This window comes from Indicator indicator, chromosome 26 (genome assembly GCF_027791375.1).
Source record: "Indicator indicator isolate 239-I01 chromosome 26, UM_Iind_1.1, whole genome shotgun sequence".
Lineage (NCBI taxonomy): Eukaryota > Metazoa > Chordata > Aves > Piciformes > Indicatoridae > Indicator > Indicator indicator.
Genome location: NC_072035.1, coordinates 10,551,896 through 10,567,408, shown reverse-complemented (window position 1 = coordinate 10,567,408; position 15,513 = coordinate 10,551,896). Strand labels below are relative to the sequence as shown.

Below are 15,513 nucleotides of genomic sequence, written 5' to 3'. Positions count from 1 at the left end.
CCCAAATGTCCATCTCACAGCCCCAAATACCCCAAATGTCCATCTCACAGCCCCACATACCCCAAATGTCCATCTCACAGTCCCAAATGTCCATCTCACAGCCCCACATACCCCAAATGTCCATCTCACAGTCCCAAATGTCCATCTCACAGCCCTAAATACCCCAAATGTCCATCTCACAGCCCCAAATACCCCAAATGTCCATCTCACAGCCCCAAATACCCCAAATGTCCATCTCACAGCCCCAGATAGCCCAAATGTCCATCTCACAACCCCAAATACCCCAAATGTCCATCTCACAGTCCCAAATGTCCATCTCACAGCCCTAAATACCCCAAATGTCCATCTCACAACCCCAAATACCCCAAATGTCCATCTCACAGTCCCAAATGTCCATCTCACAGCCCTAAATACCCCAAATGTCCATCTCACAGCCCCAAATACCCCAAATGTCCATCTCACAGCCCCAAATACCCCAAACGTCCATCTCACAGCCCCAGATACCCCAAATGTCCATCTCACAGCCCTCGCAGCTCCCCCAAGCCCAAAAGGCCTGCGCCCAGCTCAACCTGCCGGGCCCCAGGTGCCTGTCCACTGCCTCCCCTGGCTCCCCATGCCTTTACACGCGCCCCGCCGCCGCCTACATCGCCACTGGAAGTCAGGCCAGGCCAGGCCAGGCCAGGCCGAGCCAAGGACCCCCAGGACAGCTCCGTCGCCGCCGAGGGCCGCAGCCCCGTTGCCCGGCAGCCCCTGCCTCGTACCCCGCGCTGCAGATCCGGCCGACAACTCTCACCACCGCTGCCATTCCGCTCTCTTGCTCGCTCACCCGCCGGCTCGACTCCGCTCTGCTGAGCTCACACAGAGCAAGCAGCCGGCTCCGGTCTCGCTGCTGTCGGATAAGCCGGACTGGTCCCAGCTGAGCTGCGATCGGGAGGTGGGAACGCAGCGCACAGGGCAGCGGGAGGCCGGGGTGGACATCGGAAGGGTTTCGGTGGAGCACCCGGGGCGAACCGGAAGTGACGCCGCAGAGGCGGAAGTGCCCCCCGCCCCGGCGCTCCCGCTCGCTCGGTCCCTGGGGCTGCGCTGCGCCGTTCATGGTGAGGCGGCCGGGGGCGAGCCGAGGGGCCGGTGCGGGCCGGGGGGCTCCGGACAGCAAGAGCGGGGGGGCAGAGGGGTGCTGGAGGGGTGAGAGGGTGGTCGGCTGCGGGCAGTGTGCGAAAGGGGAGGGCTTCTCCAGTGGGGTGGGCCTGGCTTGGGGGGATGAGCGGGGTGGGTGTTGGGGTGAGGCAGGGTCTGGGGCTCCAGCCCCAAGGTGGAGTGGCAGGGGAGTGGGTGCGATGCGGGGTTTGGGTGGTTTCAGTCCTCAGGGGTGCGATGCGATGCGGTGCTGGAGTCGAGGAGAAGTTTCAGGGCGTGGGGTGGCTCAGCACCCCAGGCTGGGGTGCACGGCGAGCGGGGGCGGTGCGGGATTTGGGTGGTTCCGATCCCCAGGGGCGGGGTGCTTGGAAGCGGGGGAGATTGTGAGGTGTCGGGGTGCTCCAGCCCCTGTAGTAGGGGCGTTGAGAGAGCTGGGATCAGGCTCCCAAAAGCCCGGGTGACTACGGTGTGGTTTTCACGTCCTTCCAGACTGGCTCTTGGCCAGAGACTGGTGTGGTTTGGGAAGGGCAGGCAGAGGGGGCTCGGGGTGCAGCCCCGCAGCTCTGTGCCTTGTAGGTGGCAGGGTGCTGGGCCTGGTGCACTGAGTCATGCCGCAGCGCGGGGCCCCGCTCTGAGACCCCGGGCATGGCTCCTGGCTGAGCCCTTGGGACGTTCAGCTGCTGGAGGGAGCCCGAGCAGGAGGCTGAGGTTGGTGAGAGCCCTGGGCAGGCTCTGTGGCAGAGGGAATGGTGCCCTGGGGCCACCTCTGGCTATCCCACTTCCTCACCTTGTGAAATGCAGTGTGGTAAAGAGCTACAGCTCAGTTCAGATTTTGCCATCCCATGGTTCTACTTTTCTTGACAGCAGAGCAAAAAACCATTCTGTGCAGTGGTCAGGCAGCCTGCTCTGGGAGCTGGCTGTGGCTGAGCTGCTGGCTGCTAATCAGCCTGTCAACAAAACAGTTAACCAGGGGGGCTCAGCTAGAGGAGGGATTTGTCATTAGCAGCTCTCAGAGCATTTGTGGTGCTAAGCTAAGGTGTTCCTGCTCCAGTGGGTGACCTCGTTAGCTGACCAGGGTCTGCTTTGTCTGCTGCCACAGGGAGTGGGGGACGTTGGATGTGGAGTTTTGGGTACTGAGAGATGTTAATGGGGGCAGGGAAGAGAGTGGGAAGCTGGTGTGAGCTCTCTGTGTAGTCATGTGTGCTTTAAGGAAGAAAAGTCTCCTGGAAGGAGGCTGAAGAAAAGTCTCCTGGAAGGAGGCTGAAGAAAAGTCTCCTGGAAGGAGGCTGGAGTGAAGTGGTGGTCAGCCTCTTCTCCCAGGTAACAAGGGATAGGATGAGAGGAAGTGGCCTCAGGTTGCATCAGGAGAGGTTTAGGATGGATGTTAGGGAAAACTTCTTCATCAAAAGGGTGATCAGGTGCTGGAACAGGCTGCCTAGGACAGTGGTGGAGTCACCATCCCTGGAGATCTTCAGAGGTGTCTGGATGAGGAGCTTAGGGCCATGGTCTGACAGTTGTGTACAGGGGGATGTCAGCTCGTGGTTGGACTCCATGATCTGAAGGTCTTTCCCAACCAGGTGATTCTGTGGAAACCTGTGGCTGATCAGCATTTTAGCACAGAGAAGCATCTGTGCTAGGAATTGCCCAATTCCACAGCAGATTAGTGATGAAGTAAGAGCTCAGGCTTCAGCAGTTGTGCAAGAGCTGAGCTGGGTTTGCGTGGGGGAGTGCTGGCAGCGTTGGAGCCCTGCTGAGCATTGCCAGGGCTCTTGGCTGGATGAGTCGCTGGAGGTTCTCTGCCTGGGTTGTGTCACTGTCAGAAAGGAGGCAGGGTTAAACCTCTGAGAACTTCACAGAGAGGCTAGGAGGAGCTGAGGCTGGTTGTGCTCAGCCTTTCTATGACTCAGTGGCACAGAGTCAGGGTGGAAGCCTGTGGCCAGTGGTGTTCCCCTGGGATCGGTACTGTGTCCAATTCTGGGCTCCTCAGCTTAAGAAGGACATTGAGATACTTGAACATGTCCAGAGAAGGGCAGCAAGGCTGGGGAGGGGTCTGGAGCACAGCCCTATGAGGAGAGGCTGAGGGAGCTGGGGATGTTTAGCCTGGAGAAGAGGAGGCTCAGGGCTGACCTCATTGCTGTCTACAACTACCTGAAGGGAGGTTGTAGCCAGGAGGGGGTTGGTCTCTTCTCCCAGGCAACCAGAACAAGAGGACACAGTCTCAAGCTGCACCAGGGGAGGTTTAGGCTGGAGATGAGGAGAAAGTTCTTCACAGAGAGAGTGGTTGGCCATTGGAATGTGCTGCCCAGGGAGGTGGTGGAGTCACCATCCCTGGAGGTGTTCAGAGAAAGCTTGGCTGTGGCACTTGGAGCCAGGGTTGAGTTGTCAGGAGGGGTTAGGTGTTAGGTTGGACTGGATGATCTCTGAGGTTGATCCTGTGATTCTGTGACTCCATCTGTGCCAAATAAGAGGGGGCTGGGTGCCCTGGAGTGGAGCTGTGCCCTGACTGGAGGCTGCTTGCTTGCCTGCAGGAAGAGATGTCGGGTGACAGCGTGGTGAGCTCAGCGGTGCCGGCCGCTGCCACTCGCACTACCTCCTTCAAGGGCACCAGTCCAAGCTCCAAGTATGTCAAGCTGAACATTGGTGGGGCCCTCTACTACACCACCATGCAGACCCTGACCAAGCAGGACACCATGCTCAAGGCCATGTTCAGTGGCAGGATGGAAGTCCTGACGGACAGCGAAGGTAAGGGGCTGCCCCTCTCCCCCCCCCGGCCCCTGCATCCCTCCTGCTGGAAAATTAGCAGGAAGAAATTCCTTGCAGTGAGGGTGGAGAGACCCTGGAACAGGTTGTCCCAGGGAGGTTGTGGATGCCTCCTCCTCCTCAGAGGGGGACCAGGTTGGATAAAGCCTTGAGCAACGTGCTCTAGTGGAAGGTGTCCAGAGAAGGGCCACCAGGATGAGCAGAGGGCTGGAGCACTTCCCCTATGAGGACAGACAGAAAGAGTTGGGGTTGTTCAGTCTGGAGAAGAGAAGGCTCTGAGGAGACCTTGTGGCCCTCCAGTGTCTGAAGGGGGTTACAAGAAAGCTGGGGAGGGACTTTTTAGGCTATCAGGGAGTGATAGGACTTGGGGGGGATGGAATGAAGCTGGAAGTGGGGAGATTCAGGCTGGATGTGAGGAAGAAGTTCTTCCCCATGAGAGTGGTGAGAGCCTGGAATGGGTTGTCCAGGGAGGTGGTTGAGGCCCCATCCCTGGAGGTGTTTGCAGCCAGGCTGGATGAGGCTCTGGCCAGCCTGATGTAGTGTGAGGTGTCCCTGGGCATGGCAGGGGGGTTGGAACTGGATGATCCTTGTGGTCCCTTCCAACCCTGACTGATTCTATGATGATTCTGTGATTCTAAGGTGCCCCTGCCCGTGGCAGGGAGGTTGGAACTAGATGGTCTTGAAGGTCCCTTCCAACTCAAACCATTTTATAAATCGGTGAAAACAAGGTCAGGAGGGGCTGGAGAAGTACATTAGAGTGCAGAGAGGACCATCTGATGATGGGGCAAGGTATTTCTACGTTTTAGCAGTGTCAAAAAACTTTTATGTGGAGCAGAACACACTTAGGAGTTGAGTAGAGGTGTGAAAGGGGAGTGAGAAGTCCCAGCAAGCCTGGGCCATCCTTTCCTTTTGAAATACTAATGCTAAAGCTCTTGAGCAGATGGAAAATGCTGGGGATGGTGATTAGGAAACTCTGAGCCAGGCCCTGTGTGTTTACTTTGAAGCTCAGAAGGCAATTCCTTCATCTTGTTTGCTCAACTCAAATAGAAGTAAAAGGAAATTTGCTCTGAACCTTGAGGGGTTTGTGGGCTAAAAGCTGATTTTTTTTTTTTTTTTTCTTGAAAGGAAATTCTTTTCTTGTAAGAGTTTTGGTGGTTGGCTTCATCTAAACAGAGCCAGCTGCAAAATCCTCAGAGAATTTGCTGTACTGACAGTGAAAGGAGAGAGGTGGGAGTGGGAGGGGAGGTTAAATGGGTGTCAGTGGTTGCTAACTGGCTAAGTATGAGCCAGTGTGTGCCCAGGTAGCCCAGAAGGTCAGCAGCATCCTGGCCTGGCTCAGCAATAGTGTGATCAGCAGGACCAGGGCAGGGATCATCCTCTTGTACTGGGCATCAGAGAGGCCACACCTGGAATCCTGGGTTCAGCTTTGAGCCCTGGCTCCAAGAAGGCCATTGGCACTGCTTTGCAGTGAGGGTGACAGAGCACTGGAGCAGGCTGCCCAGGGAGGTTGTGGGATCTGCTTTTCTGGAGACTTTCAAAAGCCAGCTGGATGTCTTCCTGTGTGACCTGCCCTGGGTGATCCTGCTTTGGCAGGGGGTTGGACGCCAGGATCTCTGGAGGTCCCTTCCAACCTCTAGCATCCTGTGATTCTGTGAGGGGCTGGAGTGTGTCCAGAGAGGGGAAACAAAGCTGGGGAAGGGTCTGGAGCACAGGGCTGGTGAGGAGCAGCTGAGGGACCTGGGGGTGATCAGCCTGGAGACAAGGAGGCTGAGGGGAGACCTCACTGCTCTCTACAGCCCTCTGTAAGGAGGTTGGAAGCAGGTGGGGGTTGGTCTCTTCTCCCAAGGAACAAGTGGTAGGACAAGAGGAAATGGCCTCAAGTTGCACTTGTTCCCCTTGAGGGTTGTCCAGGCCTGTCCCAGGCTGCCCAGGGCAGTGGTGGAGTCCCCACCCCTGGAGGGGTTTCAGAGCTGTGGAGATGTGGTGCTGAGGGCCATGGGTTGGTGGTGCCCTGGCAGTGCTGGGTTCATGGTTGGACTGGTTGAGCTGAAAAGTCTGCTCCAAGCTGAACGATTCCATGACTCCCTCTGTGTGTGTGTGATTGTTCCATTCAGCCCATTTGTGTTCCAGTAGGAATTTGACACTTCCTGTGTGTTGTAACTGGGACACTCCCACTGCAGTTCTCCCTTTATCTCCCCTGGCTGGAAGCTGGAACAATAGCCTTGAGCTGTTGAAGGAAACTCTCTTTCATCTGAAATTCTCCAAAATCATGCTAATTGGTCACACCCAAAACCTGGCAGAAGACAAAATGTTTCTTAGGAACAAAGCCAGGCCAGGCTGGATGGGGTCAAAGCTTTTAAACAGCCTCTGGAATGCATCACTTGGGGTCCTCCCCTTTGTCTTGATGCATTCCTCTGACCCCAGCACCATCTCCCCAGCTCCTCCTCAGCCCAAGCTGCTGCAGGTGACTGCAGTTCTCTGGGTGATTATTTTCAGCTTAGGAGTTGTTCATCAACTGTAGCCAAGCCCCAGAGCTTGGTGCTGTTCCCCTTCTGATGGTAGTGAGCAGATGGAAGGATGTGACTTTACCTGGTGCCTCCATCTGCTTCTCCTTTCCTGCAGAGTGGTTTTTCCTTCACTCCCCACTGCCCTTAACCACTTGATGCATGGTTTTGGTTCAGCTGGTGAGCATCAGGCAGGCTCCAGGGCCAGGCTGCTCTTCCATCCATCAGTGTCTGGTTCAGTTGGAGTGTTTGGATGCTGTCCCTCACCCTTCTTGTGAAACAAGAGATGAATTTCCTCAAAGCCTCCTGTGTGGCCCTGCAGCTGATGGATTCCTGCCTCAGTGAGGGGGTCACAGGGCATTTCTGCATCACACAGCTCAGTGATAGCTTTAAAAGGAGAAGGGAGAACCCCCTGCACCAGTACAGGGGAGGGGGTGACCTGCTGGAAAGCAGCTCCACAGAGAAGGATCTGGGAGTGCTGGTGGACAGCAAGTTGCCAATAAGTTGCCCTTGTGGCCAAGAAGGCCAAGGGTCTCCTGGGGGATGTGAAGAAGAGTGTGGCCAGCAGGTTGAGGGAAGGTCTCTTGCCCCTCTACTCTGCCCCAGTGAGGCCACATCTGGAATATTAGGTCTGGTTCTGGGCTCCCCAGTTCAGGAGAGACAGGGAGCTCCTGGAGAGAGTCCAGTGGAGGCTCCAAAGATGCTGAGGGGCCTGGAACATCCCTGTGAGGTAGAAAGGCTGAGAGCCCTGGGGCTGTTGAGCCTGGAGAAGAGCAGCCCCAGAGGGGATCTGAGCAATGCTCAGCAAGAGCTAAAGGACCTGTGGGGGGCAAGAGGCTGGGGCCAGACTCCTGTCAGTGGTGCCCAGGGACAGGACAAGAGGCAATGGGCACAAACTGGAACCCAGGAGGTTCCACCTGAACAGGAGGAGAAACTTCTTTGTTGTGAGGGTGCTGGAGCCCTGGAGCAGGCTGCCCAGAGAGGTTGTGGAGTCTCCTTCTCTGCAGAGCTTCCAAACCCCCCTGGCATTGTGATCCTGGGCAAGCTGCTGTGGGTGTCCCTGCTTGAGCAGGGGGTTGGACTGGATGATCTCCAGAGCTCCCTTCCAACCCCCACCATGCTGGGATTCCTGGAAAAGACTGTAGCTGCACCTCACTTCTCAGGCCTGCAGAGCCATGTCTCCAGGGGAAACTCAAGAACTGAATCTAAAGGTTGGACCAAATGATCCTTGGGGTCCCTTCCAACCTGGCATTGTGTGATTCCAGCTTTCTCATTGGCCACTCCAGCCTCTACCCTTACAACAGTGAGCACAGGTGGTGTTCCATGTGGGCAGCAGAGGAACAGGGCTGATGCCAAGCCTGCAGAGTCTCTCTCTTTTCCACCAAGCAGCAGGACAGGGCCATGTTCCCTTTCCAAACTGAACCAAATGTTCAGGCTTTAGGAGCGATTCCATTCATGCCCAGCAATCCAGGCTCTGCTTTAACCTCCTTTCCTTATTTGTCCAAAATATGACTCCTTCCCCACAAGCCTCTCCTCACTGCATTCCTGAGCTGCAGCCCGTCGGGGTGGCCAGCTGTTCATTTATGGAAACGCCAGCCTCAGCATTGCCCAACACTTCTCAGGGTCCAGCCTCATTCAGGCAGCAGTCTGGCAGCAGGAGGAGAAGCAGGGATCCATGGATCCTTCCCAGCTGACTGGGAAGCATTCCAGTTGTAGCTCTGTGTTCTTTTCCTTCATGGAATCATTCAGGTTGGAGGAGGCCTTTAAGATCGTGGAGTCCCACCATGAACCCAGCACTGCCAGGGCAGCACCAAACCATGGCCCTCAGCACCACAGTTTTGAAGCCTCTCCAGGGATGGGGACTCCACCACTGCCCTGGGCAGCCTGGGACAGGCCTGGACAACCCTTTTGGGGAACAAGTTTCTTCTGACATCCAACCTAAAGGCTGGTGCTAAACTGCATCCCTCAGCACCACATCTCTGCCTCTCTAAAGCACCTCCAAGAGTGGGGATGCAACCACCTCCCTGGGCAGCCTGTTCAGTGTTTGAGAGTCCTCTTAGTGAAGAAGTTTCTTCTAACATGCAACCTAACCCTCCCCTGGGGCAACTTGAGGCCATTTCCTCTTGTCCTATCACTTGTTCCTTGGGAGAAGAGACCAACCCCCACCTGGCTCCAACCTCCTTTCAGGGAGCTGTAGACAGCAGTGAGGTTTCTCCTCAGCCTCCTGTTCTCCAGGCTGACCAACCCCAGCTCCCTCAGCTGCTCCTCACCAGCCCTGTTCCCCAGACCCTCCACCAGCTTCATTGCCCTTCTCTGGGCACACTCAGCACCTCCTGCACACCTTTTTTTTTCAGTACCTAGCAGTGCTGGTGTGGGGCTGCAGGTTACCCTCTTGTGACTCCTGCAGTCACATCCTGCCTCTCAGCAGACACTGTGCTGATCACCACTTTGTTCTACCCAATTAACAATCTTTGGGACTATGGAGACTGAAGCAATGTTTGCCACAACACTGCTAAGTCTTTGCTGCCTTTCTCTGGCCAACCTTTCTCCTGGAGCTGGTTGATCATGGTGGGTCCTCACGTTGTGTTGAGGCCCAGCAGCCTTTAAACCCTCCAGTCTGGCTGGCTCTGCAAGAAACAGCCACATCTGTTTGTAGTGGGGCCCTGGTGTCAGGGATTTGGGAGGAGAGGGAGAGTGGAGCAGCTTGGTTTGAGGATGTGTGGTGGTTTGAAACTGTCTTTTGAATTTTTTTTCCTTGCAAAGTTCAGAACAGAGAAAGAGTGTAAATAAGTCACTATTGGGTGTAAGAAAGCAAAACACTGATTGTTCTAAACACTTCCATTGGATAGATAGAAATGTTTAAGAACTATTACCCAAAACAAAGCAGGCACTCTGCACATTCTGTGTTCTGCAGTGGGGGCAGTTGCTGGGCTGTCTGGCTGCTGTTTCTTCTCCTCTTCTGGCTGAAGATAACACACACTGACCTTGGCAGCAGTGAGACACATGGATGCTCACAGGATGAGAAGCATCCATTGCTCCATTTCAGTGAGTCAGTACCCATGGAAGGAGGAGCACCAAGAGAGCTCCTCACTCACTCCCTCCCTCTGGAGATGGTAAATCCCCTCTGCTCTCTGCTGCTCTGCCCCCCAGCTCAAGAGGGGACTGGACTTAGTCTCTTTCAGCAGGCTTCTGCTTGAGTACAGCGCTCCCAGGCCACCACCAAGGCCTTCTGGCACATTTGGCTTTCTTCCTGCTCTCCTTCTGTTGTGGTCTCCTGCTGTCCCTAGGCTGGATCCTGATCGACCGCTGCGGGAAGCACTTTGGGACCATCCTGAACTACCTGCGGGACGGAGCAGTGCCCCTGCCGGAGAGCCGCCGGGAGATCGAGGAGCTGCTGGCTGAGGCAAAGTACTACCTGGTGCAGGGGCTGGTGGAGGAGTGCCAGGCAGCCCTGCAGGTACCTCACACAGCTCAGCAGGGGTTTGGTCATCCTGGGTGGGTCACAGAGCTCAGCAGGGGTTTGGTTATCCTGGGTGGGTCACAGAGCTCAGCAGGGGTTTGGTTATCCTGGGTGGGTCACACAGCTCAGCAGGGGTTTGGTTATCCTGGGTGGGTCACAGAGCTCAGGAGGGGTTTGGTTATCCTGGGTGGGTCACAGAGCTCAGGAGGAGTTTGGTTATCCTGGGTGGGTCACAGAGCTCAGCAGGGGTTTGGTTATCCTGGGTGGGTCACAGAGCTCAGGAGGAGTTTGGTTATCCTGGGTGGGTCACACAGCTCAGCAGGGGTTTGGTTATCCTGGGTGGGTCACAGAGCTCAGGAGGAGTTTGGTTATCCTGGGTGGGTCACAGAGCTCAGCAGGGGTTTGGTTATCCTGGGTGGGTCACACAGCTCAGGAGGGGTTTGGTTATCCTGGGTGGGTCACAGAGCTCAGCAGGGGTTTGGTTATCCTGGGTGGGTCACACAGCTCAGCAGGGGTTTGGTTATCCTGGGTGGGTCACAGAGCTCAGGAGGAGTTTGGTTATCCTGGGTGGGTCACACAGCTCAGCAGGGGTTTGGTTATCCTGGATGGGTCACAGAGCTCAGGAGGGGTTTGGTTATCCTGGGTGGGTCACACAGCTCAGGAGGAGTTTGGTTATCCTGGGTGGGTCACACAGCTCAGCAGGGGTTTGGTTATCCTGGGTGGGTCACACAGCTCAGCAGGGGTTTGGTTATCCTGGGTGGGTCACACAGCTCAGCAGGGGTTTGGTTATCCTGGGTGGGTTACACAGCTCAGGAGGGGTTTGGTTATCCTGGGTGGGTCACACAGCTCAGCAGGGGTTTGGTTATCCTGGGTGGGTCACAGAGCTCAGGAGGGGTTTGGTTATCCTGGGTGGGTCACAGAGCTCAGCAGGGATTTGGTTATCCTGGGTGGGTCACACAGCTCAGCAGGGGTTTGGTTATCCTGGATGCACTGAGGAGTCAGGAGGAAGTTGTTGCTCAGGGTGAGAATCAGCACCTGGGCAAAGCAAGATTTTTTTTTTTTTTTCTGGTTTCTACCTGGTACCTTCTTAAGGCTGGGAAGAAATTGAAATGTTTGGTGTCATTGATCTGCTGGAGTCTGGTCACATCCAGCAAAAGGGACTGAGTCCTTCCCAACGTTCAGTGCTGCCCAGTTCCAGTCAGGGTTAAATGGTTGCTCAGTTGCCCTTTGCTGACTCCTGGGAGTGTGAGGTGATCAGCAGCCGCACAAGCTGGGACAATCCTTCCAGCATCAACCAGTGTGGGGTAGGTCCTTTGGCTGGACAAGACCAGCTTCTTGTAGCCACCAGCTGTGGGGAGTTCAGCTCTGGTTTGAAGCTGCTGTTCCTGGTGTCCTGTCTGAATGAAACCACATTCCAGATCCTAACACACAGGACATCAAGTCCCTGTGTTTGCAGAGAGCAGCAATGAACATCCCAGGTGTTCCCAGAGGAATGCTGCCTGCTGGCTGGGACAGATCACACCCTGAGCTCCTCAGAGCAGCATCTGCAGGACCTTCCCAGCTCAGGTGAGGGTGCCCCAGGGCCTATTTGCACTCAGCTGCTGTTTGCTTCTTGTTTCAGCAGAACAAGGACGTGTATGAGCCCTTCTGCAAGGTCCCAGTCATCACATCTTCCAAAGAGGAGCAGAAGCTTATTGCCACATCCAACAAGGTGAGAGAGGCCTGGCTGGGAGGTGGCTCAGAGGGTGCTGACCTGGGCTTGTGAGGGAGGTATTCACCAACTCTCCTTAGAAAACAGCCTTTAGTTTTCAGCTGTGGGCTTACCCTAAACCAAACACACTTCACTGAAAAGCCACAGGCAGACCAGAGGTTACCTCTGAATTCCAAGTGAAATGTTGCTCAGGCTGGGCCTGGCCTTGTGTTTCTTCTTGTTAGGTATTAAAACAGAGGGTGGAGGTAACAGCAGGGTGATCAAGAAGTCCTCAGGGCTCTTAGATCTTCATTTTTGTGTCCAGTCTGGTTATTAACCACAGACACTTTGTGTAGCTGAAGGGAATCAGTGACTCCTGTTCCTGGAAGCCCCCCAGGTAGAGGGGAGGGTGCTGGAGAACAGCCTTGGCAAAAAAGGCAGAGGTGGGGTGAGAAGAGCTGGTGCTCTGCTGACAGAAGGGGTCAGCAGGGACTGCAGCCCCACTGCCAGCCTGGCTGTGACAGTTCTGCAGCAACAACAAAATCCTGCTGGGCTTTGAGGGTGCTGGAGCCCTGGAGCAGGCTGCCCTTCTCTGGAGAGCTGCCAAACCCACTTGGCCATCCTGATCCTGGGCAAGCTGCTGTGGGTGCCCCTGCTTGAGGGTTGGCCTGGATGATCTGCAGAGGTCCCTTCCAGCTCCCACCATGCTGGGATTTGGGGGTTCTGGGGTTCTGTCTTAGGCCTGCTGGTGCTGGGTCGTGTTGCTGGGGGGTTCTGGACGGAGCTGTGGTTCCAGCTCTTGCTGCACATCCTGTAACTGATCCTTGCTTTGTTTTTTTACAGCCAGCAGTGAAGCTGCTCTACAACAGAAGCAACAACAAATACTCCTACACCAGGTAAATGGCTTCAGCTGAGCTTCTGTGGAGTTTTTCACAGGCTCCAATCCGTGATACAGTTTGCTTTTCACTCAGAACCAACAACAGGTTGGTGCTGGTCTGCACTCAGTTCTTCCCCAATTAACCTCAAACTTGAGTCAGAAGGGAGCCTGCTGTCACCACTGGCAGGCTGAATGAGGGCCATGTCTGTGCCAGAGGGGTTCCTCTAGCACCACACTGGCAGAGACCTTGGGCCGACTGCTGGCCTGTGCTCCCCCTTGGTGGAATACAGGAAGCCTTCCATGCTGCAACGTCCTCAGTCAGTGGTAAAATCATCCAGGCTGGGACCTCATCCCCATTCCTTGACATCTGTGTGTGCTTCATGACATCATCACTCTGCTCCCATCCAGCTGGAATGGATGGAAACCACCCTAAGGGTGGTTTGATTTGGGTGGGTGGTGAGACCCTGGAACGGGTTGCCCAGGGAGGTTGTGAGTGCCCCTTCCTTGGGGGTGTTGAAGGCCAGGCTGGATGAGGCCTTGGTCTAGTGGGAGGTGTGTGCCCGTGACAGAGGGTCAGAACTGGATGATCTTCAAGATCCCTTCCAACCCAAACCCTTCTGTGAATAAGATTTGGTACCCAGAGGCAGGGGCCTGGGCCAGGATTGTTCGTAGCTCTGCTGGTGGTGTCTTGCTGCTTCAGTAGCAGGTTCTCCTGCTTCTGCTGGTCAGAGGGGCTGTCCATGGCAGCTGTAGACACTGCCCTGATAGGGACACAGCAAGACAAAGGGATTTGGGTGTTGGAGACAGAGCCAGACTCCAAATGCTGTCTGCCCAGACCCTGCTGCTGTCGTTCCCCTGAGGTGACCTCTTCCTGCCTCCGTCCCTCACAGCAACTCTGATGACAACATGCTGAAGAACATTGAGCTGTTTGACAAGCTGTCCTTGAGGTTCAACGGCAGAGTGCTCTTCATCAAAGATGTGATTGGAGATGAGATCTGCTGCTGGTCCTTCTACGGGCAGGGCCGGAAGATCGCCGAGGTCTGCTGCACCTCCATCGTTTATGCTACTGAGAAAAAGCAGACAAAGGTAGGAGCAAGCCCCCTGCAGCCTTCCCCCAGCTGCTGGCAGCCTGGTGTCTGCTCCCTTCTCAACACTCCTGCCCTTGTTTGGCACCTGTGTGGAGCAGTTGATGCCAGAGTGGGAGCAGCTCCGTGGAGCTCACTCTGTGGATTCACCAGGGTGGGAGCTGCCCCAGTTCAGTCCAGCTCTTCAGCTGCAGACAGCCTTGCATGTTTAACCAGCTTTGGTTAAAGATGGATCCTGGTGAGCCACAGCTTGTCTTCCCTGAGCCTTCTCACCTGTCCCAGGAGAAATCTTCCTGAGCTTGCCCTGTGGGCAGGCCAGTCTGGGGGGGAAAAGACTGTCTCAAAAGCTGGAAGCAAAGAATAGGATAGAAACAATCCTGCCTGAGAGTCCAGTTCTGGTACCCCCAGCACAAGAAGGGCATGGGACTGTTGGAGTAGGTCCAGAGGAGGCCAGGAAGATGATCAGAGGGCTGGAGAGCCTCCCTTCTGGGGACAGGCTAGGAGGGTTGGTGCTGTTTGAGCCTGGAGAAGATTCCAGGGACACCTTCTGATGGCCTGAAGGGGGATACAGGAGATGTGGGGAGGGCTTGTAATGATGGGATGAAAGGGAGTAGATTTGAACTGGAAGAGGGGAGATTTAAACTGGAGATTAGGAAGGAATTCTTTCCAGTGAGGGTGGTGAGACACTGGTAGAGGTTGCCCAGAGAGGTTGTGGATCCTGCGTTGGATGAGGCCTTGAGCAACCTCTTCTAGTGGAAGGTGTCCCTGCTCATAGCAGGGGGGTTGGAACTGGATGATCTTTAGCGTCCCTTCCACCCCAGACCATTCCCCAATCCCCAATCCCAGCGCTTTCCATGGCTTTGAGCTCTCTCCATTCTCCAAAAGCCTTCATCCCACAGCCGGGAGGGTGTCAGGAATGGGGGCTGCCGCGGGAGGTGACGCCACCCTGCTCTCTCTTGGCCGGGGCCAGGTGGAGTTCCCGGAAGCCCGCATTTACGAGGAGACCCTGAACATTCTGCTCTACGAGTCCCAGGACGGGAGGGGACCTGACAACGCTCTGCTGGAAGCCACAGGAGGGGCAGCAGGGCGCTCCCACCACCTGGAGGAGGACGAGGAGCGGGAGCGCATCGAGCGCGTCCGCAGGATCCACATCAAGCGGCCGGACGACAGGGCCCACCTGCACCAGTGAGCCCGGCCCCCGCTGCAGCCCGGGCCAGCACCTGCTGCCCTTCCCCTCTGGAGCCATGGGGCCCAGGTGGTTCAGCTTCCTTCCCTGCAGCGAAGGCTGTCAGTTTCCTTTTGTAACAAACTAGATGATTCCGGGGTATTGAAAGGGGCGTGGTAGGGTCTGGGAGGAGAAGAAATCAGCTGGTGGGAGCAGGAGCTGTGCGGCTGGAGGAGCTGCCCTGGGGTTTTGGCACTCTTGCCTCTGCTGTTCTGGGGCTAGAGAGGAAGAGGGTTGGCTTCCTTTGGCTTCAGTGGTTAGCCTGCACTTTAAAACCAAAAGAAGAAGCGAAGCAAAACCACCTGCAAGCCCAGGTCAGCCAGCCACCTGCCCTCCCCTCTGGGCACTCTGCCCCTCTTTCCTGGGCAGCAGGCGTGGGGCAAACGCAGTGACTGAACCCCCCTGGCTCTGCCTTTCTCCCAGGCCTGCAGCTGGCAGGGTTGGCAGCTCAGGAGTGCCTCAATGTGACTCCCAGGGGACAAGTGGCAAATTCCCATCATGCTGGGAGCAGAGGGAGCTGCTTGAACTGGCTCTGCTTCCCTACAGCTCCTGGGACCTGCTCCTTGAAGGGTGCATGGAGCTTTTGCAGCACTGAACGTTGGAGACTCACCCACCCCCTGCTTTTTATTCCTGCAGTTCAAGGGTGGAAGATGTCTAAAATGCCTCCAAAAAGAGGCTGGGGAGGAAATTGTGTCTGATTGATTGTTTTTTTTACTTAGGGTGGTGTTGCTGTCAGGTAGGGCTTAGAACACGTGTGTGACCCCAGGTCTTGGCT

The 15,513-nt window shown here is 55.8% G+C and overlaps 1 protein-coding gene across 1 annotated transcript; it reads left to right on the top strand.

Annotated features, from left to right (window-relative positions):
* Positions 1 to 1,077: 1,077 nt before the first annotated feature.
* Positions 1,078 to 14,702, top strand: KCTD10 (potassium channel tetramerization domain containing 10). Its single transcript, XM_054392678.1, has 7 exons — positions 1,078 to 1,097; positions 3,666 to 3,879; positions 9,689 to 9,858; positions 11,483 to 11,572; positions 12,395 to 12,447; positions 13,319 to 13,514; positions 14,484 to 14,702. The coding sequence occupies exons 1-7, from the start codon at positions 1,095 to 1,097 to the stop codon at positions 14,700 to 14,702; spliced, it is 945 nt and encodes a 314-aa protein (XP_054248653.1). The 5' UTR covers positions 1,078 to 1,094.
* The last annotated feature ends 811 nt before the right edge of the window (positions 14,703 to 15,513 follow it).

What these genes read in the sequence shown, in the direction of transcription:
- KCTD10 (XM_054392678.1), top strand. An exon ending in AGTCCTGACGGACAGCGAAG is followed by an intron (nt 3,880 to 9,688) that starts GTAAGGGGCTGC and finishes TGCTGTCCCTAG; the next exon opens with GCTGGATCCTGATCGACCGC. An exon ending in AGTGCCAGGCAGCCCTGCAG is followed by an intron (nt 9,859 to 11,482) that starts GTACCTCACACA and finishes TTCTTGTTTCAG; the next exon opens with CAGAACAAGGACGTGTATGA.